The 23,375-nt window shown below is 40.6% G+C and overlaps 2 protein-coding genes across 6 annotated transcripts in view; one reads left to right on the top strand and one right to left on the bottom strand.

Annotated features, from left to right (window-relative positions):
- Positions 1-3,564, bottom strand: part of LOC120794370 (double C2-like domain-containing protein alpha) — a 26,875-nt gene extending 23,311 nt beyond the window's left edge. The window contains exon 1 of one of the 2 annotated variants that reach the window (XM_040135395.1): positions 3,474-3,564. Coding sequence is in view for 1 of the 2 variants with exons in the window: in XM_040135396.1 (XP_039991330.1) it covers positions 3,474-3,501 (28 nt within the window). In the remaining variant the exon portion in view is untranslated. The remainder of the gene's footprint in view (positions 1-3,473) is intronic. The other variant, XM_040135396.1, reaches the window with a different exon arrangement.
- A 12,315-nt stretch (positions 3,565-15,879) lies between these two features.
- Positions 15,880-23,374, top strand: adprh (ADP-ribosylarginine hydrolase). Of its 4 annotated transcripts, none has more exons than XM_040136232.1 (8): positions 15,880-15,984; positions 17,760-17,874; positions 18,126-18,234; positions 18,613-18,711; positions 18,798-18,903; positions 20,603-20,869; positions 21,757-21,971; positions 22,660-23,374. In XM_040136232.1, the coding sequence occupies exons 1-8, from the start codon at positions 15,917-15,919 to the stop codon at positions 22,806-22,808; spliced, it is 1,128 nt and encodes a 375-aa protein (XP_039992166.1). In that variant the 5' UTR covers positions 15,880-15,916; the 3' UTR covers positions 22,809-23,374. The 4 variants fall into 4 exon arrangements, with proteins under 4 accessions (XP_039992166.1, XP_039992170.1, XP_039992169.1 ...); XM_040136236.1 differs by lacking the exon at positions 15,880-15,984 and adding an exon at positions 16,215-16,230; XM_040136235.1 differs by lacking the exon at positions 15,880-15,984 and adding an exon at positions 16,215-16,264.
- Position 23,375: the final 1 nt, after the last annotated feature.

The raw sequence follows: 23,375 nt of genomic DNA, 5'->3' as shown, positions 1-23,375 counted from the left end.
TTTTTACAGCTTATTGCCTGGAAGCTGTAGGGGAGACACGGCACTGGTGACACATCCACACGCACTCATGTCAGTCATTATGGATTCACATATGCACAAAGACACACACACACACACACACACACACACACACACACACACACACACACACACACACACACATCACTCACTCACTCAGACACTAGTTCCCTCTGCCCCCATACGCGCAGAAATGCATGCACACACACGCACATATACACATGCTGACTTCCCCCATAAACAGTGTTAAATCTCCACCATGTACAGCCCCAATTGTAATCCGCCAGCCAGTTGCTAGGCAACACTGGAACTTGTAATAGCGCTCGGGTATCATGGCCCACCACGGCTGTGGTGCGGGTGCGGGTGTGGATGGGGGGTGCCGGGTGAGGAGGTTGCGAGGGGTTTTTTGAGCAGGAGCCTCTGGGGAGCGGGGGATGATGACGGTCAATCCAACTAGTGCTCGGGTGGAGACTTATTAGCTCCTTCCTCAACCACCCAACCATCTCTTTAACCGTCAAGGGACCCCAACAGTAAACACTAATGCTATTTTCTGAAAAAAGCAGTTCTAAGCGAGGGGTTATGATGTTAGATGAGGGGCAGAAGAGCAGAGAGAGATGAGGAGATATCATCTCTTCATCCAGTAATTTCTGACAGTAGTAAGGGTAGGAGTAGGGATGGGGGATATTGAAAAGACTGTATATCTGCAACAAATGGTTATTTTCTTTTTTTATAAATATAAACAGAGAGGTAGCAAGACATGACAGCATCAATATCAAAACAGGATTGCACAAAGCCCTAACAGAATGAATGAAAAGAAAAAAGGAATGGTAGCAAACACACAGTACAGCAGTTATAATATATATCATTCTGAAGAAAATTAGAGGTGAAAAAATTAATCGACAATTCAATCTACAGGAAAAAAACAATCCTTAACTATTTTGATAGTTGATTAATCATCCTAAATATATTTAAAAGCAAAACGTTATACCAAATGTTCTCTGGGTCCAGCTGCCAAATATAATTCACTTATCATTTGATTTTTTGATTAATTAATTGATCAAATAAGACAAATGCCCAATATAACTTCCCAGATTCTCTAGTGATGTCTTCAAATGTACTTTCAGTTCAAAAGTTTACTATAAAGTTTTGAAGTTCAAAATTTTACTAAAAAGTTCTTAACTATCATTGGAGTTTACTATAATGTATGACCAAAATAAAAAGTCCTCACTTTGCCGAAACTGGAACAAGAGAATGTTTGGGATTTTTACCTAAACGATTAATCGCTTATCAAAATAGCCAGCAATATAGATGAATTAACTGTTTTAGCTCAAGTGAAAGATAAAATACTGAAAGTACGCATTCTGCTACATCTTTAGCAGGAAGGCTGAAGGATTGAATGCCACAATATTTTTATTCATACACCTGCACATTGATAAACTAATGTTTTAGGGATTGGTCAATGTGTAAACAAAGACCTGTAGAAAAATAGGATAGTCTTATCCAATTGGAAGAAGGGAGTAGGATTCGGTTGCAAGGCTGCGTCAACCCATCGTGCTTTCAGGCGGCTGAGGCTGCCAACATAACACCCCAACACCCGTGTGATACTCTTCCACTCCATCTCTCATCCCTAAGAGGCAACCTGGTAGCAAGTTTGCCAAGCTTAGTCAAGCTTAGTGTACCTTCTGCCTGTCGCCAAGCAGAACTAAACTAAACACACCAGTGGAGAGGCAGCACTGCTTACTGGAGCTCAACCGTGCCAAAGGGGGCAATTTAAAAAACATTATAATCACATGAGGAGAAATGTCTCTGGCTTCATAATTAGCAGGGGCGAGTGGGGGATATCTGCTGTTTGGTTTGGCTGCAGTGCAACAGCATAATGGGCTTCTTCATTATCATGTTTCCAGCTGTCTCCAAAGTACTTTCAGGAGTAATAAAACACATACATTCATAATTCATGCAGCTTTTAGGGTAATGGTCTTTTATTCAGTTGTGAGCGTAAACTGTGTTGTTTCTTTCTATGCAAATTCATCCATAACCATTCATAAAAGCAGTGCTGTTTTCAGGTACAGAAAAATCTAAACCACGGCATGTTAAAACTGAGACAAAAGTTAAGTTTTGGGAAATACACCTATTTGAGACGAGCAGAAAAAAAACAATTTCCTATCCGTCTGTAAATATCCAGATGGTTAGCTTAGCTTAGCAAAAAGACTTGAAACACTGGTACAAACAGCTAACCTGGTCACTTACCAGCACCTCCAAAGTTAACAAAGTGAAGCTAACCAGCTGCTGGCTGTAGTCGAATATATTGTAATTATTAGATATATTTAAAAGTAGTATCAAATAAGTGTATTATATAAGTGTATTTCACAAAACATCAAACTATTACTTTAAATTAATCAATTTGGCTCTTTAGAACCTGGACTGACAGGTTTTTAGTCAGTAGCCTTGTGAGATCTGTTTGACATGACATCAATCATTCATTTCTCATTCTCGGTGGAGCACTCATTGCCTAATACAGCAGGTCCCTCAGCTACAACAGTGGTGACATAGTGACAAACTCTGAAACTGTAGGCATCACCACAGTCCGCCCAAGCATATCTGAGCATGGACCATTTGTTTTTATTTCACAACGGTGCCTCTCTCCGGCTCTGCTCACCATCGGCCTTTATGGCCCCTGCCTACTCATGTGACAAATAGCCTCCAGGCCACCTCTCTCGTGATACCTCAGCTCCCTCAACAATCTGCACTTCCTCTTTGATGATAATCGTCTGGTAGCGAAGACTGACCGTGTGCATCAGCCACAGTGAATCACTGTCTGGCATCAGGATCCACCAGCTGCCAGCGTCAATCATCAGGTCTGTTTCAAAGCCGCTGTTTTTGTGTCGTAGTGAAACCATGCCACCCTGTGGAAGGGAAGCGCTCCAGAGCGCATCAGATTAATGAGCAGATCGCAGGTGTTTGCAAGCCTAGTCTACATCTAAAGCTGGATTTCGCTCTATTGATCGCCGGAGCAGAATTCTCTTTTCACTTTTCTCCCTCCACCTTTAGGTCAGAAAGCTGGGTCAGATACAAAACAGACATGCCTCACTCAAGGACATGTCAGCAGGACAGATGCTTGCTGACAGTGCAGCTCAGAGCAGAGTCCTCTGGTAGAACACTGGTGCTCATACTCCAATTGCCACCACCCATCACTTGGTGATGGGCTTTATGTTCTCCTGGATCCCAGGGGAATATAAGGCAGATGCTGTCTTTCTGTGCTGCAGACAACCTGCACTGTCTGTGAGATCGGAGATGTAGTTTTCGGTTAAATAAGTCAGTGATTGCGGGGTTGAGCAGAAGTATATATAAAGTACATCTAGTAGTATAAAGTATACAAAGTAAACTCTATACGCACTCACACGCACGTGCGTATTATGTACTGTAAACATATGTGCTGGATTGTCTTGGACTCTTACCTTCTTCTCCACACAGCATACGAGACATTGCAGCAGCTGTTTTGCAGAAGTGGCTGACTACACCGTTGCTAATTACAAAACTAAAACAGATGGTGGAAATGAAAGACCGAACACCGTAGTTCACCACTCTGAACATTTGGAGTGGGAAAAGAAACAATTAAGAATAACAGGAAACGTATCTGTTCTAGTAAATTATGTCAAAACTCGGTATTATGTCAAACTTTGCTGTGTGATGCTGTTGATATTGCAATACATGACAACTAGCGAACACGTTGTTGCCCTAGATTTAAAAATCAGATAGAATGTGTTAGACAAGTGGCAGAGGATTGGCATGCTGTGGTACAAATAATTGCTGAGAAATTGATGTAGTAGATTGATGTTGTAAATTGATTTCCTTTGATGGAAAATGAACTCCACAAGGGTCATGTGGTTCGTTTTTGTGCTTTCAGTATAGATCTGTGTGTTTTGATGTTTGGCAGGAAATAACGTGAATGTTAATAATATGATGCACTGTCTAGTAGAATCACTATTTAGTAAACTGTGTAACATTAATTGTGTTTCCCCTGTAAAACATATGTGTTTTTTTCCAGACATGCCATGTTCCAACCATACATACACAATACGGACAAATACATCGTGTACGATATGATACAAGCGGGGGGAGATTTACCAGGATACATTGGCCTCAGTTCGCAATATGGCGCTTTTACGGGTATTTTTCATGGCTTGTTTAGACTAGCATTTCCGTTTTTGAAGAAAGGAGTTACGGTCGCTACACCACATTTGAAGACAGCTGCTAAAAACATTGTTTCTGATGTTATCACCAATGTCATGAGCCATAGTAACAGAAAACAAGCAGAAAACAGAAAATGAGCAATTTTACGTCGACCAATAAAATTACCGTCGGGACAAAGGGGGCTTTCCCAACCAAAGAGGCACCGACAGATTTCAACTAAGAAGAGTGTTACTAAGACAAGAAAAAATATACAAGCGAGGAGAAGGAAGTCGGCAAAACATCGCAAGATCAGAGCTAAGGATATACTGTATTCTTGCAAGAATGGCTTTGGTACATTATATGTCAAAAGGATGTGTGAAATTGGAATTAGATCTGTATACCTGTTTGAGCCTCTAACACAAACAAGTATAGAGAAAAGTGTCTACGTTGAAATACCCCTGCTTACAATTTCGGATTCTGCTCAACTGTAATTTTTTTTATTTTCAGCAGAAGACTATCTGGATCAGAAAAACACTTGAAAAAAAATTGGGAATTTGACTCAAGGAGACACAGGGGGATTTAATAACTACCTGGGCTGTACAAATTTTTCACAAATTTACATTATGCTGGGGGATAGACTCATAACACAATTATCAAACATCTATCTTTATCAATGTGTTATAGAGTGTCTTTGAATTACGGAAAGGAAACTGCAGACACTGGTTGGATCAGGACTGTTTTGCATGGATACTGCAGGACATCAGATGATGTAACGGCAGTAGGGGATATTAAGGACTGGTCAAGAGAAGGGGGTATACGGACGGAGGCTTAGTGGTAGAACGGATTGACACCATACCCTCTCATTTGTTTTTTCAACGTAAACTGCTGATAAATGGTGTTGATCTTAAGATCCAATTTATAAGAGCTAGCAACGAATTTAATGTGCAATACAGTAGAGGACTTTCGGGTCAGTATTATGTCAGCTAGCCTGTATAAAAAGATTACAGTGTCTCCTGCTGTTAAATTAGCACGTGCTCTAATTAATACTAATGTGAAATACCCTACAGAGTGTGTCTCAAGAATTTAAGCATTCCAGCAGGCACAAGTTCATCAAGAAAATATGTTCTTGGAACAGATGCCTAAATTTATTGAGTTACAATTTGTAGATCGTGAAGCTTTTACAGGTAGTAACAGATTTGCACTTAACCATTATGATATAGAGTTTTTATGTTTATATGCTGACGGAAAGTCATTCCCCTCAAAACTTTTTCAATCTAATTTTGCTAGAGGTAATGCAATAAGAGAGTATCATCAGCTGTGTTCCACAACTGGAAAGTATCTCAAAAACAAGTAATTAGCAGAGCTCATGATGAATTTTGTAGAGGATATAGTTTATTTTGTTTTAACTTGTCCCCTGATGAGGGTGCAATAGTCATATGTCTCTTATAAAAATCGGTTAAGTCACATTAGAGGTTTGTTAAGAAACCCACTACAACGTATGCTACATTTAATTTTTTATTTGTCTTACTCATCAATTCTGAATGCACAGCCAACACACATTCAAAAATCTGAATCTAAATTAGAGAGAGAGAAAAAAAAATGAATGGGGCTGAAATTAGACAGCCTCTAAACCCGCTTAGTATAAGGTTGGACAATTTGGAAACAGCATTGACTACGCTAAAACATAAATTAACAGATGTTGTTAATTTTTCAACAAACAGCAGCACCAGATGGGATTCTAAGTGTTGTACTGAGAGGCCCATCAATGTCCAGCAATGTGTGTGCAGTATTAAATGCATCTAACAATTATAATGCTGTAACATTTCCAAATGACATCGACAGGTCGTGCAAAGCAATGATAAGGATGATATGAAATGATATGCTTGAATTCATGGTCACAGCAGCTTTAAACAAATGAGGCAGTGTGAAGTGCAAATTAGGAAACGTTCCACAACAAGAACGTCCCTATGTCCCATCAAACACTTGATAATAACTTGTGCTTCTCTGTGTGTGTAGTGCGTACATGTACCCGCACATGTCTGAGAGTGAAATTCAAGAACGGGTGCAGAAAAACCACGCACAAGTAGGGTTTAATTGAAATCACAGTCTCACTAGCAGAAGTGGCAAAATTTAAGCAGGATAAACGTGTTAAAATTCTGGTTTTTCACCACAATCACGGCACTAAAAAACTGGACCTGTACCAGACACAAGCGCAACCCCACCCAAAAACGCTACGGCTTTTATCCATATGAGGATCACTACTATATAGTACAAAACAGTACAGGATTTTTCGGAAGCCCATACATGCCTGTCAGGAGAGTGTCACAAACGACAAGAAAAAAACTCATATGCTGTACAGATTGTCGACACATTTGTAGATCACTGTTTTTTTTTACCAGATATAAAGATGTGACAGAATCCAAACATAGCAAAAGATTTAGACCATGTGACTACACTAAAAGTTAAATGCGGTCATTGCAGAGCTCTGTTAAAATCAAACATACAACATCAGTGTTATTTAAAACCAGACAAACCCTGTCAAAGCCCCAGACTAAATATGTCTTTTATGACTTTGATACACCAACACATAACAAACACGGGGGCAATTTTGTCTGCAAGATTGATTTAAAAAAAAAAAGTGGGCTTCTGGTGCATCTTGTGTCGATATTGATGTTGTTCATGTACGATGACATGTACAAACAGAGATGGCTCGATTCTTTCAGTTTTTCTACCAATGCACCTATAAAAGACTCCTGCAGTGTTGGGTTTTGAGCATGTTAGGAAAAGTTACTTCCCAAAACTATTCAACACGGTGGAAAAATTAAAACTATGTAGGTTTCGTATTCAAAACCACCTTTTATAGCTATTACAATGTGTCTGACAAAGACAGAAGAGTTCATGCAGTGGTACAATACAGTACGTGATGGGGTCTTTTATTTCCAGTTTGAGATGTGCAAATATAGAATTAACAATGTTGTGTTGCACAACGCATGCACAGTGTATCATGAAGCATTCTTGAAGTTTACTGAATAAGACCCCTTTGACTACACCACTCTTGCTTCATGTTGCATGGCTATGTTTAAAACACAATTCCTTCCCCTCTCACACACAATGGGATTGACACATGATAATGCATACACCAGCCAGCACTGGCAAGACTTTCTATAATTCGTCTATACAGTGGCTAAAGTTTTAAGCTTTCAAAAACAAAATAGAAATTAACCACGCCCTGAATTATGGAGGAAAACAATTTGGGCCATATTATGTTGATTGTTTTAGTGAATGTAACAATATACGCAATGCTTATAAGTTTGCTGGTTGTGCTGCAGGCATAAAAACTCTGTAAACAATGTAGTAATTGGTGCTCTTTACAGACAGTTTAAAGAAAAATTGGATGCTCTCAGACTGACACACAAACTCTATTCAAGGGTAATGTGGGGAGGTGAGTGGGAACAAGCCAAAAAAGTTACAAAATGTTTTGAGAAGTTACAATGCACCTGTTTTTCAATGCGTGAAAATCAGTCTACATGCAAGCTAGTAACAGACCCTGAAATATTTGCCCACTACATGTTTAGCGACCAGTACGATCAATCAAGCAGTCTATCAATCAATCTGGATTACTCTTACCTCTCCTGGGTATAGTTTTGCCCTTTGTAATGTTACTCATTGCCCCAAGACAATAAGAGAAGATATGGACTATGCTCAGAAAATGCTACTTGTACCTGAACAACAACTTGATCTTTTAAGAAGATAACCTTCGGTTGAAAGATACATCCTAGGATTCGCTGCAACACATCATCAGTGATGTTTCCTGAGGTCATCGGGGGTTTCAGGTCTTTCAACATCATACACCCTCGTTCAGACGACCCAGCAGGGGCTGATCAGACCCCAGTTTGTGTCTAAGCAGCATTGGCCCACGGATTGCTCTTCTTGATCCAAGGCTATCTGGAGGCCCTCTCTGCAGCTTCCATGGTGGACTTGACAAAGGTGATGTTCCTCTGGCTGCGAGCTTGCTTGATGTTAGTGTCGGCTTGGAGATGGCCTCTGCATCCGGCTTCAGCACCTGATCATGTCGCCAGCAGTAGCGGCCCTCCCCCAGGGCTGTTAGGCAGCTGCTGAGGATGTGCTCCAGGGAATCTTTTCTGGGGCACCGAAGACATGCTGGAGTATCACTCTTGCCCCAGACGTGGACATTTGCTGGGCTGGGTAGGACATCATACACAGCTTGGACCATGACCTCTATTTGCTGGGGTTCTGCCTGCCAGATGTTAGACCAAGTCATCTTCTGCTCCAGCACACCCCCTCACCTAGTCCATGCTCCCTGCTGCTGCATGCCCAGCATCCTGCTGGTCCGTACCTCCTCGACTCCTGCCCGCACCTCCTCCAGGACCGGGCGGCGTCTGTACTTGCTATGGGCCTTGTCATCGTGAGGTTGTGCACCCAAAGATATATGGTTGTCTATACGTGAAAAACAACCCCTTATATGGAAACGGCGTGACAATTTGAAAAACTGTCCTTGGGTGCTGTGTAGTGTCTTGTCTTTTTCTACCTCTTTTTCTACAGATAAGTCGTTAAATAGGGAGAGTCAATCATGTCCAGAGTGAAATGTCCGTACAAGGGAGGAGTGACTTAGGTCTCAGCGAAAGAGAAGATGACCATGCCGACAATGTTATTTACTTTGTTTAAACTTAATATCTGCTGGACCAGGGAGAGAATAGTCACTCAGACTTGGTGAACTGATGTGAATGCTGTATGCTCGTCAGGGATGCATAGTCTGGTCCAGAGCTCTGTAAGCAACCTCAATCTTTAAGACACTGCTGTGTTGTAATAAATAGATGTGAATTTAACCTTTTGCGTCCTGCACACTTCACTAAATGAATGCGCGAGTCCTGATGTTTTGCAGGATGGACTCAACAATTCTCATACATCAGCAGAGGCCAGAGGACTCGAGGTAGGATACCATGTTAGTAGATGCAATCCTTGACCCTGACAGACACTCGTCTACCGTGGTGACCCATGTCTCCTTGATGGTTGCCTGGACTGCAGTTGCATCCCTGAGGCTACAGTCAAAGACCTTGCCTAGGCTCTTGACTGGTCTCTCGGTGATGGATGGACTTGAACTTGTCTGCATGCAGAGAATTTCCAGAACTTAAAAGTAAGACGGAAAAAAAATTAAATTATCATTCATTGAAGCAGGTTTCTAAAACAAATCTCTAATCTGACATAATCGATTTTTATAAGAGACATATTATAACTGCACCCATTCATCAGGGGACAAGTTTAAAAACAGAAAAAAACAGACTATAGCCTCTACAGAATTTATCATGAGTTATGGCCAATGCCTGGTTTATAAAATACTTTCCAGTTGTTGAATACAGCTGATGATATTCTCTTATTGGATCACCTCTAGCAAGATTAGGTTGAAAAGGTTGGTTAATGGTTAAATGCAAATGTGTTATGCGCATAACTACCTGTAAAAGTTTCACGATCTACAAATTGTACAACAATAAATGTAGGCATCTGTCCAAGAATATATTTTCTTGATTACAATCTCGTGCCTGCTGGAATGCTAAAATTCTTGAGAAACACTCTGTTGTTAGGATATTTCACATTAGTGTGCATAGCACAGCGTTTCCTAATTTAACAGCAGGAGATACTATAACCTTTTTTTAGAGACTAGCTGACATAATATTGACCTGAAAATCCTGTAATGCGCATTAAACAAAATTAATTGCTAGCTAGCACTCAGGAAAAGTAGACACACACAAACACACCCACACGCATACACACAAGAGCATGCTGCTATTTTGTGGAAAATAAATAAGATTTAATTTAATTTATTTTATGTAATCAGACATTCTTATGGAAATGATGGATATTTAACTACTCCAGTATACATCAGTGAGTCAGTGCACGTTTTAGACATTATACCCACTCACACATACATCCCCTTTAAATATAATACACATTCAAACACAAGCACACACAAATTCACACAAACATTTCACACCACCCTTTGATAAAACATAAGCATCTGTTTTTCCTTTACAACTGTCAGAAAAAGCATGCTCATGGAAGTCTAACACATGCTGTAAGTCAGTCTTCTTTAAAATGTCTTAGATTAAAGTCTATATATTAAATTTATTAATTACATTTGTTTAAAAAACAAACTGATGATCAACTGGGAACACTTCCCACACCTTTAATTGAATAACCCCTTTATCCCCACGGTTTATTACCTCCTCTTAAGGCACAAACCCCTCGCTCACCCTTTTGTCACACACAGGAAGACACACATCCCACATAAACACACATGCAATGAAATACACAAAGAACTACACTCTTTCTCTCCCTATCTCTCTCTCACACACACACACACACACACACACACACACACACACACACACCCCTTGCACTCACTTTTGTCACACACACACACATACACACACACACATACACACACACACACACACACACACACACACACACACACACACACACACACACACACACACACACACACAGGAAGACACATACATGGACACACGCGCCATGAAATGCACAAAATAACCACATTCCACATGCATGGCTTTGTCACACACAAAGACACACATGCATCAAAATACACACAAAGAACTACACTCGCACGTCACATGCTCACGCGTGTGCACGTCTCAGGAGGTGTACTTTTTTTCTTCCAGCAGATTTTCATGAATGTGTTATGTTTTCTCTTTTACAAGGGCTTATTTTAAAGCAACCTATACATCAGTGAGACACTAAACTTCACACCATGGATTTCATTCATGAAGTTTTATGTCAGCCTACAAATGAAGTAAAATCTATTCTACACAAATGGGGCACCTGAGTGGGTTGAATCCTCCACCCCATCCACATGTGACATTGCCTGTTTTGCAGTATGTCAGCACCTGTTAACTAGGCCAAATTCCTTCTGCACCCTACTTACATACTGATCTGTGGAATGGCTGGCACAGGGACAAGGCCTATTGGACTGGATTCACTGGTAATTAATAACCACTGACCTCCTGGTTGGTCAATCATTACACACTCATGTTGCGCTGACAAACTTTAAACCCACGGAATTTTAAGTCAAATCCTTTTATTTAAATGGATGTACAGTAGTTAAACATAAAATAAGAAATAAAGTAAATGGTCAAGGACATTTATTGCTTAATAATTGAACTCAAACTCTGGGCAAATACAATACAATAAAGAAAAAAGTTTTAAGTGAAGAAATAGATAAGAACGCACATAAGCAAATAAGCAAACTCTGGTGAATCCTCAATAATTACGAATAGTTCAACATTTTGTGAAATCAACTTATTCACTTTCTTGTCAAGAGTTAGATAAGAAGATTTATAACATTTTCATGTGTGTATGGTAAATATGAAGGTACTGCTAGCTGTAGGTAGCAGGCTACTACTAGCAGGCTAACGTTATATCTAATTTGTTCTTGTAACAAAAACAAATTAGATTTGTGAGCTTGAGAGGTGCTAGAAAGCGGATTTACTTCCCTTTGGACAGAGTCAGGCTACTTGTTTCATGGCATTTCCAGTCTTTATGCTAAACTAAGCTAAGCCAAGATAATGGCAGTGGCATATTTAATATTTAGTGCACAGACATGAGTTGTATCAAAAGCATATTTCCCAAAATGCTGAAGAATTTCTTTACTATTTTAACAAACTTAACAATATTTGTTTACTCTTTGCTATAATAATAATTTGAAATATTTAATATTAATTTAATATAAAATAATTTTAATATTTTTTCCCGAGGTTGGATTATTCCCATAGTATTTTTTAATGACTCTATTTCTCTCACCATCAAAACCTGGACAAACTAATATGTAATGATACTTGTTACCTGATCTCATATATTAAATTTGTGGTTTAGTTGTTCAGTCAGGCCAAATGACAGGGAAATGTGTGTAAAATTACGCATCATATAATCAAAAAACACATCTAAACCACGTCTAAAACATTTTATGTTTAGACCCCCACAGGTCGCCATATGAGAAGCCACAGTGAAAGTTTTTCAGACATTATTTCTACACAATGAAATAATGCTTGTATCACCTCAGTGTTTGCTGATTATTCGTAGTGGATCTGTGATGCGTGACTGATCTTGTAATACCTATTCCATCTACATACACATAGTTTACAAAATGTATTACATATTTGAGACGCATTTTCCTGTTACTTCTTTCTTTTCTTCCATACTCCGAAAAATGTTGAAAAATGTAGATTCTGAAAGCAATGAGCCAGCAAGTTAAATGAATTTATTAATTATTTAATTAAAGCTTTTATTCTTGTTATTGTGATGATTAATTTTTATTAGTAATATTCACTTATTCATTTCTTTATTCACAACAGAGGGTTTTTTTAATGCCCACATTAAATATCCAAATCGACAATAAACAAAACTAACTGAATTAAATGAAACTGAAACCCACCTAGACTTAGACCTTCAACGAGAGCAAGGAAAAACCCCCCAAAAAAGCCCCAATGGCTGAAAAAGGAAGAAACCTCAGGAGGGCCCACTCAAAGAAGGATTCCCCTCCAGGACAATCAACTAATGGGTGCCAAGGGTAGGCTGATGACTAATTGTAGCAGGAACCACCCTCTGTCTGTGTCTTACCCATAGTCTGATTTACTGTACATGTAGACAAATATTACTATATGTATTTGGGTAAGATACTACTCTAAAGAGAGGAGGAATGGACAGACCAAAAACAGAGAAAACGCTGACTAAATATCAAGTAAGGGTAGAAGTTATCCCCTGTCTGTCCTGGAACCATTCTGGGGATTCAGGATAGACAGGGGATAACACTTTTAAAATCCAAAGTTCACCGTAAAAGTCAGTCACAGTCTTTGTCAGCGTCATTCTTCATCCCCGCTGTCTCATCTTAACGTTTGGATCGTTTGCTGCCTCCCCTGTCCTCATCTTCATCGTTTCTCCCTTCCCTCTTCCTAAACGATCTTGGCCGTGTGGCTTCCTCCTCCACCTGCCGGTTGACTTCCTCACCGGTCTCCTCCGCAGCACCTGCATTTTCAACCAAATGAATACTGTGAGCAAGATCTTGGCCAGTTCTCTCTGTAACAGTGTCAGATTTTATTGTTAGCAACCTCATAACACCGTCTTGATTTTCCGTCGCTTCTCTCATCTTCTACTTTTTTTGTGCTCTCTTGATCTTTTCCTGGATGGACCAGGCAGAGGGCTTTCTTCGACGACCTCGACATCAGCACCTGCATGTTTGACTGGGCTATCACAGTAAGTGCTGTCGGTGTCACCGTCAGAGGTGCAGTCGGTGCTGCTGTCAACAAACTCCTCCCACCACCTGAGTCGTTTGCTGCTTCTCTCTTCAGCGTCCTGCTCAACCTCCTCTCTTGACGTCCTGTATCCTCGAGGCAGGGGGGTCATCTTCTTCTACACCTGGTAAACCTCAACCCCAACACTAGCACCAGCATCCTCTGCATTTTCTGCACACTGTGATTGTCATCAACGTTGTCATCTATATTGTCATTGTTGAGGTTGTCAGCATTGTCACTGTTTCCATTGCTGTCACTGTTGTCACCATTGTTGACGTTCTCGTCATCATAGTTTTCATTGTTATCATAGTTGACACTGTTGTCAACACACTGTTGCTCCACGGCTGCCTGGAAAAAATTCAGTACCAAAGCAAAGGCGGCCCCCTCTACTCTGGGACTCAAAAGAAACTCCATCCAGGCAAGTAGTGCAGCGTTACCTTGATCAGCTGGTGGCCGGTTTCCTCTTGGAAAAAACTGCGGGTCATGGTCGTCGGAGAATTCTGTTACAGAATTCTGTAACTGTAAATCAGTATCCCTTAAATATCTTTTGGAAAGACTTTACATCGGAGGGGTCTGTCTAAAATGATGAACCAAGTGCTTACGATTTCTATCGTTGTGTTCTCCGTCTCCTCTTCCGTCGATTTTGACTAAAAAAGATCAGACAAAGAGATCAAAAGTTTTCTTACAATATTACAATGTTTTTCATGCTACCACAAATAGTTACATTTCAATTCTGAAACTTGAAACCTTCAAATTTTACATATAGCAAATTTATGTGTATATTAAAATACATACTGTATAAATATATCAAATATATATGAGTTCATTTTTATATACAGTTTATGTACATACGTGAGGCTCATATCTATATAAACCACAGAAATAGGACTAAGATTCGGCTTGAATTCAGTGACATGTAGTTTCTGACTCTATTAATTTCAACTGATTACAATACACTGTCATTACTGTCTGTTGAAGTCAGAACTCACAATTTTGGGAGCGTGCACTCACACATGCACACAACCCTATTTTAGTAACATTACATTGACTTATATTCATTCTCCAAAGACTTACACTAACCTTTAACTTTAAACAAAAATGAACTCTTGAGCCTGAAATTTAAGGGTTTAAATCGTGAGGACTAGTTTTTTGTGCCCAAATGGTAGGTGTTCCCCAATAATGTGATCATGTGATTGTGTGACCAGATCACACTGTCTAGTACCCACACAAGACTCACACATTTGTGCCAAAAAAAACCCACAAAAACATTTTAAATAACTTCATATAAAAGCTAATTTTTTTCGTTTTTTTCAGTCTCACTTATTCTGTGTGAAAAAGACTAAACATGATTTTTAAAAATACACTTTTCATCCTTTTTGGTGCTTCAATAGGCTAGAACGATGCCAGACTCAGCTGTAAGGCCCTAATAAAGACACATCAATAATGTATACCTTTGCACAAGTAGTCATGTTCTGTCACTTGGAAGAACATAGGCACTTTATCTTGAATCGGTCCCACACACATTGTCCGGCCAAAAATAGTCCCCAACAAAAACACTATTTACTACTGTTTAAATTAACATTTGCTAAAACCCACAGTGCCCAGCAGTTTCAGGAAATTACTTAGCCCTTTTTAAAAATGAAACTGCATTCGTGACGCATTTTTAAAGATGAGTAGTCAGTAGATCAATCTTCAGTAGGAACGAAAAAACATCTGGTGGACTAACTCATCGGCCAAGAAAAAGTCTGGCACCTAATTTTTTCTTTGGATTGAACAAACAAGATATGTAATTAATAAGCGTTATAGGTGCCGGTAGACAGATTGTCTTTAAACCTTTTAACTGAGCCAGGCTAGCTTTTTCCCCTCATTTCCAGTCCTAATGCTGAGCTAAGATAACCTTCTCCTGTCTCCAGCTTCTCATAACCCTACAGACATAAGAGTGGTATCAATCCTCTTGGTAAGAAAATAAACATAGTTGTATTTCCCATGATTTTCAACTATTCCTTTAACAGCATTTGGGTTCATTATTTCATGTTGACTACATGTGCATGACATATTTAAGCTCAAACTGAACATCCTCTGTTGAATAAAACCATCGGATGAAATGTTCTACGTTGGAATTTGCTGAAAAGTGATCGGATTAATGGATGATCGGGTTCATTAAGTGAATTCCCATGAATCCCACCGGTGTTAACTGCCAGCTGGCGGAGATCAGAGGAGGCTGTCGGGGTGTGATGTGCCTGGATTATCTAGCCCTGGGTTACACAGAGTTCAACATCTGGTCCGAAGGACAACAGAGATAAGAGTTGCTCTGGGCCTTGACAGCAGGAGAAGAGGATGAGAGACAGACGGAAACAGAGAGGGAATGGACAAGACTCATTTTTTTATTGTGTTTAAAAACAATGACATTCAGCCTGAAGCCTGGCAGTGCTTATCCTGCCAATTCCACTGACAATCAACACTCCACCAGGTCCATCGTCATGTCACCATTTTTTTTTTTTTTTATGTATCCAGCTTTGGTTTACGACTACATACCTCTGCGACTCTACTGACATTCCCATCAGCCTCGGCTGTGCTACTGTGTTCAGGGCTAATCGGCAAATGTTGCTATGCCAAAAAAAACAAAACAAAGGACCTTCGTACCGCTTCCGGAGCTGTGCGCACGGCCCTCGACCCTTGTCCCTCGTTTCCCCTCGTTTGAGATTGGTGAATGGAGGTGTGCCCCATTGTTGTGGATGCGCGGTTTTGCAATTAAGTTACACCAACAAGAGAATACACAAGGTTAAAGAAACATTTCTTCAGCCTGAAGTGAGGTTGTAATTCATTTTCGGGTTTGACAATTCAGCCATTTCAGCAACGAATAACAAAGTTATGGTTTTTCTTTAATATGTCATAGATGAAAATAAACACAAATCCGTGTGGCGCAGCTGTGTAGATGTTGTTAAGGAACTCGCCAATGATTATCCCGGTGTTGCACAAAACATTTGCCATTTGTTTTATAACGTCTCCGTCCTGCCAGTCGGGAAGCGCAGCTCGGTTTTTACTGCCTCTGCGTCTTTTTATAGCCCCCCCGCGTTTTCGGGGAGCCCAGCCTGCCGGCTCGGGTTTCGAGGGGCGGCGTGCGATAGCTGAAGTGTACCGACGCCGCGGTTCGCAGGCCTTTCCGAGCCGGGACTTGGGCTAACACAACGGACCAGGAAGCCCGGATCGGGAGAGCGGCGCTTCAGCTCGCAGCCCCGGTGTCAACTTGCGCGTGGGACCGCCTCGTGAATCCCGACTTCGGGGGGAAACAGCGCGCTGCAATGGACCGGTGAGGCTGCCACAGCCGGGGAGGGGGGGGTTCCTGCAGCGTGTGCAGCATTTTACCTAAACTACTCTCAAGTCAGGCCAGAGAGTAACGTTTGGTTTAGGGCTACTCGTTTATATGTATGATCGAGGCCTGGATTTTATTGGTTGCACATGATGTGTCAGAATATGTCGAGATGACTTTGCAAGTCTGCAAAAAAAAAAAAAAAAGAAAAAAGGCCAAAAACATAATTTCTGGAGACATTAATTCGGAATATTCCTTCATACATGAATATTCATTAACATATAACTATTTACAAATCCATATAAGTCTATATTGTATAACCTACTGACCGTACTAAGATATATAAAATACTTTCTTTAGCATTACGATGATTTTATTTTGTTGTATGTTAAAAGTATAAAATATTTGAAATTATTTACCGAAACTTAGAGTCTTCATTTAGAATACTTTGACAAAGTTTGAATTCTTTTGAAACCAGTCTCCGAACATTTTCCTGTAAGCCTGTTGGTGACTTTGCCAGTATGCCAATATGAAGCTGCAGTACCAAACCAGCCTATTTGGGGACCCTCAGGACAGTGTACTCGGATTCGATTGTTTGGACACACAACAATCTATTTCACCTATAAAACTCAAGAAGGAACTATAAGCTATCACCACACAGTATTTTCTAATTTTATTCTAAACATCAGTGAAAGATAACATTCAAAACAGTACCTTGACAGTTTTCAAAATAAAGTTTTCAAATCTGAACCATGCAAAACTTCTATAATTTAAAAGACTGTAAGAAAGAAAGAAATGGACTTGGTGAAACCGTGTCCACTCAGTACAGTTTCCTTTTGATTTCCTGTAAAAATAAAAGAACTGAGGATTTAACATTAGTAATTTTAATTTTTATTTAACACAGTACCCATAGTCTGTGACTTTTGTCCCAACAGATCTGCTACACTGGAGCACTATAAGGCAGCCATGTTGCTGAGTGGTGCTGGTGATGCTCTTGGATACAAGAATCAGCTGTGGGAGTACAATGAGTCTGGACCAGCTATTCACCAGGTCAGTGCGGGACCAGCCTGGAAAAAGAAGCAAAGTGGGTCCAGAGGCCTCAAGATCCTAGGTGACCTAGATGGAGTCCAAAACATGGATGAGGAGTTTAACTTTACTCTTATTTCATTTACATGTGGGAATTTACAGTTTTGATCATTGTTCTCATTTCTGGTGTCCCGTGCACATTATCTAGTTCTGTACTGAATCATAACTGAGCTGCTGGTAAAGGTGTATTTCACCCAAATTATCTGTCCTTGCAGGAGCTGAAGGAGTTAGGTGGGCTGAAGAACATCAAGGCTGAGCTCCCTGACTGGCCGGTGAGTGACGACACAGTTCTGCATCTGGCCACGGCTGAAGGACTGGCGACTGGTGAGGTCAAAAGCACATTGAACCCATTTGCTCCCTCCGCTTCCTGTCTCTCCTTTGCTCATTTTGTTTCAAGCAAGGAGTTGATTGGATTGATCTGATAGTCAGCATCATTCTGATGAGGGCTCATCAGGACACACGCCACACCCTCCTCCTTAAGAGCCCCAACTAAAGGTTAAATCTAATTACCAGTCTTGCCTTGATTTGCTGCTCTATTACGGCTCTGCACTAAGTGGAAGGAAAATGGTAGAAATTCAACTTGACCTTTACTGTGATGAGGCAAACGGCCAGACTTGTTAACAGATGTTGCATCTTTAAAAATGTTAATATGGAGAGGGTGTGCAGTTTGAACAAATGAACTCTGCGTTGTTCCCCTCACAGGGAAGATAGGGGAGGATCTCATGCATGAGGTGGCTGCTAGATACGTGGAGGGGATGAAAGACATGGACGGGAGGAAACCAGGGCCTTCAAGCATTCTGGGTGAGAGAAATCCTTAATGTTTCAATCATACCAAATTCATGGGTTGCAATGGCAGAGATCTGACTTACTTGGTTTTCCCTTTTTAGGAGTGTCCCTGTTGAGGCCCGGGGAAGAAGGGGGCTTCAGAGTCCCCTATAACCCTGAGGGGACGGGCTGCGGAGCGGCCATGAGGTCCATGTGCATTGGCTTGAGGTAAGAACCTTGTCCTGCGAATAAACACATAATAACTCAGTCTAGTCCTTTTGCGTCCCAGTTTCAATGTTCTGTCTTTAATATTTTTTAATTGTCATTGATCTTGCATTACTGCTTTCCTGAGAAGGCACAGAGCATCTTAATGACTTAAGCCTCTCTTTGAAAGATTTTTTTGTTTGCAATAACCAAAGTTGTGGGACTAGTAGAGAAAACGAAATAAGTTACAAATTGATCCTGACTTAATTGACGCTACATTGTCAATTGATATCACTAGCAAATCAGGCCACCTCTTTTTTTTTTTTTTTTTTTTTTTGGTCAGGATTTTTCATTTGTCTCCTGAAATGCCCAGGGTTTTGGTTTTGTTTGTGACATACCTAATGTTTTCAATAATCTACTAAGGCAAGGTTATTTTCCATACAAGTAAACTCAATGTGCTTTACATTAGAATCCATGTGTAAATACCCGCCCACCTAAAGACAGTAAGGAACCTAAGACTCATCCCTTGGACACACACATACAGGAACTACAGTAATCATAAGCCTGTGAAAATAGAAACGTTTTCAGTTTGCACTTGAATCTCGACACAGTCACAGCAGATCTGAAATGATCAGGCACCAAAGAGAGCATTAAAGTAATCCCCCCTGGCAACATGAAGGACTTTCTCAAAATCAGATTGATAAACAAATCCCTTTTTAAATTTTAGTATTTTTTTTTTTTTCCCAAGTGATAAAGAGTTGCCCTTCTAATGTTACTCACATGGCTTTTAAAGTTAAGGTCAGAGTCCAAAATAACTCTCAGGTTCCTGACATACTCACTGTATTTCAGAGACAAGTGTAAATACATTTCCTCACTCTGCTTTATAGTACTTACAAGAAGTCCTCTTTCAGGAAGAAACAAGGGAACTAATGATTAATGATTAATCTTCTGATTATTTTCTCAATTGTTTTTGTAGTTAGTAAAATGTAGGGAAAACCGTCTATCCCATTTTCAAAGGGTGTGCGAACAATAGTCCAAAACCCAAAGATATTCAATTTACAATGGCATGAAACAGAAAAATCAAGCTAATCTCTAGGTGGGAGAAGCTGGAGAAGGTTGGAGAGTATATGTATATGTATGATTGATTCAAACAATTAATCAATTATCAACATAGTTGTGATTAATTTTCTGGCAACAAATAATCAGTTAATGCAGTAATCGTTTCAGCTCTGAACTCAACGCTGTCAGTTGTAGATAGGACTTGACCGTTTTTTTGAATGTAGACGGAAGAAAAAGAAACATTCCTGCAGGTTCTCTTGTAAGTGAAGTAGCGTTATTAAAAATGAAACACGGAAGACTTGACGTTGAGCATTTCGCATTTAAATTTACATTTGAACCACGTGACTGCTGTTCTTATCAAAAAGTAATTTAGAATAAAGGCAACAGTGGGGTAAGTGTACATTCTTTGATCAATAAGCAGAAATAAAAATAAGTTGCAGGGTTAAAACATTAGCTAGAACGAGCAAGAACATTATGTGAAGTCGATTTAAAGCATGAAAAGAGGTAATTACTGTGAAACTACTTTGTATCCAAACGGAGTACTGATACACAAAACACATGCCCCAGCTGTGCGATAGACCTCGTGAGGTTTATAGAAAGAACTAAGACTAACTATCCTCCAAAACAAAAGCTGATAAAGGCTGGAATACTTTGTCCCCGCCAGGTATCCAAAGCCTGACCAGCTGTTGTCGCTGGTGGCGGTTGCTGTGGAGACAGGAAGGATGACCCATCCTCACCCCACCGGTTTCCTGGGAGCCGTGGCATCGGCCCTTTTCACCACGTACGCCATCCAGCGCAGGCCAATCACGACCTGGGGTCTAGGCCTGATCAATGAGGCCTGTCCAATAGCGAAGAGCTTTGTCCGGGGTCGAGGCTTCGCTGTGGAGGAGACGGAAAGAGACTGGGGCTACTTCTGTGACAAGTGGCAGTGGTATGAGGCTGTCATGTTGTATACAAATCCAGGTTTCCTGCTTCAGCAAATTCCATTAGCCTATTTCCGTCTCAAGGTTAATAGATGATGGCAGGAGATTTGTACTAAAATGTCACTGCTCTGTTTGAGTGCAGCCGTGTGACCTCATTTGTCTTCTAAACTATTGTTCCTAATAACAATAATACACACTCACCAATTGATTTCTTACTTGTCTACTTTGAAGGGTAAGTCTGGTGATATTATTGTAAACAAACCAACAATGATGCTGCTGATCCACAGCCAGATGTATCTTATTCATTTCAGTTATAGTAGAGCTCCACTGTCGTCGAAAAACTATTAAAAACACCCCAGTGAGCCACACTGTTTCACTGGGGGACATTAATTATGATGAATGAATGAATTACCCTCATTATGATGAACATTGGCACTGGAGTCTATTTTTTTAAGTCAATCCAACTCACACCGTCCTGCTGCTGTAAATACTCAGTAGCACACAGATGTATTACTCCCTATCTGAAAATAGTCCCCAACAAGTGCACTATTTACTCATGTTTGAGTTACTGTTGTTTAAAACTATAGTAGCCAGATGTTTTTCTGAAATTATTGTGACTAGATATGTTTTATAAATATTTACATCTTCATTAGGAATGAATGGGCAAGAGCCACAGAAAGGGTAGGGAAGTCTGAAAGTAGACACTGACTTTACGCTTAGTTGGTTTCTTTTTTTTCATGGGATTAGTTGACAATAAGAAAAATATTAAATATAATAAATGCATATGCTCAATTTGACGCACTTACAGTATTCATCACTTCTTTCACTTCTGGAGAATCACGTTACACTGGAGGATAGTGTGGATGTCAGGAAAATCTCTTGCCTTTGTCCACAGGTACTTGGATGTGAGGGGCATCTCCAACGGGGTGGGCCCTGTGATTTGGCCCCCCTCCTACGGCCCGGCTGAGAGGGACGAAGCCTACAAGAGCTTCAGCCTGTCGGGCTGGGCGGGACGCAGCGGCCACGACGCTCCAATGATAGCCCTCGATGCACTGCTGGGGGCAGGTTCAGACTGGGATGAGTTGATGAGCAGAGCGGCCTTCCACGGAGGTCAGAGATTCAGTCAAGGAAATGTCTCTTTTAGTATGCTTTTGTGGGCTGTCAGGGAAGTTTTGCCCTAACCGTGATCCCAGCCTTATTCCTAAACATGGCTTGTTTTAGCATTAAAGCTGGTCTTTTGCATAAACCCAGCCTTCCTGTTTAGCCTGATAATCAAACTTCTGCTCATAACCCTGGAGGACTTCATAATTCCTCATCTCTTTGCATTTTATCAAACACACCTCTGTTCCCGTTTTAAACAGAGATGTTTTGACTAACATCTATCTCCTCTATAGTCTGGGCACTATTGCTCAGACTACCCATATGGACTGATGGTCTGCACCCTACTTGGTCCTCATCTATCATGACAGAGGGTGCTTTGTAGAGCCCGCACAAATGAAGTGTAAAGCAAACTTGTTTGATATGGTGGATACTGAGCAAACAGTCTTTACAACAAAGGCTGTCATTTAAAAAAAAAAAAAATCTGCTCATGAACCCTGGGAATTTAAACCATTTTAACAGATGTTACAGTCAATGTTTTGCCCAACCGCTCTATTGGCAGAAGTTTTAACTCCAAAAAACAAGTCTGTTGATTTACAGATCTCTTTCAGTGAAAAATGGAAACACTATAAACTTATTGCATCATCACAGGGCTTATTCTCACACTCTTCTTTGTCAATCTCCATTTCTTCCTGTTCAGGCGACAGTGACAGCACAGCGGTGATTGCCTGCTGCTGCTGGGGTCTCCTCTACGGCACACAGGGTGTCCCTGAAGGCAACTACTCCAACCTGGAGTACAGGAACCGACTGGAGCGCAGCGCCGAGCAGCTGTACGCCCTGTCACACTGAGGCCACCACAGCCTGCCGTAATGACCAAGTGTGTCCCAACATGACACACTGAGGGGAAAGAAGGCCACACACTCTGGCACATTGACGTAAAGCTAGCTGGTGCGCACTCAGTAGTACATCGATCTGCACTGCTGTCACTTAGCCACAAAGCGTGGTGTCATGCCTGAAGGGGAAGGAGAGTGTCCCACTAACCTAAAGTCGAATAATTTCTGCCACAACAAAGTCTGTGTGCCTCGTGATGTTGGCGTATAAAGTGGGGTCCCCCTAGTGACCGTTTTAAATTAACATCCAGAGTTGTACCACTGAGCAGAACGGATCCAAGCTAATGAGAATATGAAGAGAATACACTAAGTCCGCCAGGAGGTAATTACTTCATTTTGTCAGCCTGACATAATAGAAAATGCTCAGCAAGCCTCAAATTAAATGTGCTCACGTTATTGTCTAATGAATAATATATTTCTGTCTCATTGTTGTTGTTGTTAACGTACTTCATGCAACGAAGAGCAAAACTGTAACTGCAATACTTCAGAGAAGCACAGTTAAAGATACAATAAATTAAACAAATAA

This window comes from Xiphias gladius, chromosome 9, assembly GCF_016859285.1.
Source record: "Xiphias gladius isolate SHS-SW01 ecotype Sanya breed wild chromosome 9, ASM1685928v1, whole genome shotgun sequence".
In the NCBI taxonomy this organism is placed as follows: domain Eukaryota; kingdom Metazoa; phylum Chordata; class Actinopteri; order Istiophoriformes; family Xiphiidae; genus Xiphias; species Xiphias gladius.
Note: the sequence above shows the minus strand (reverse complement) of the source record. Positions and strands in the feature narration are given on the sequence as shown.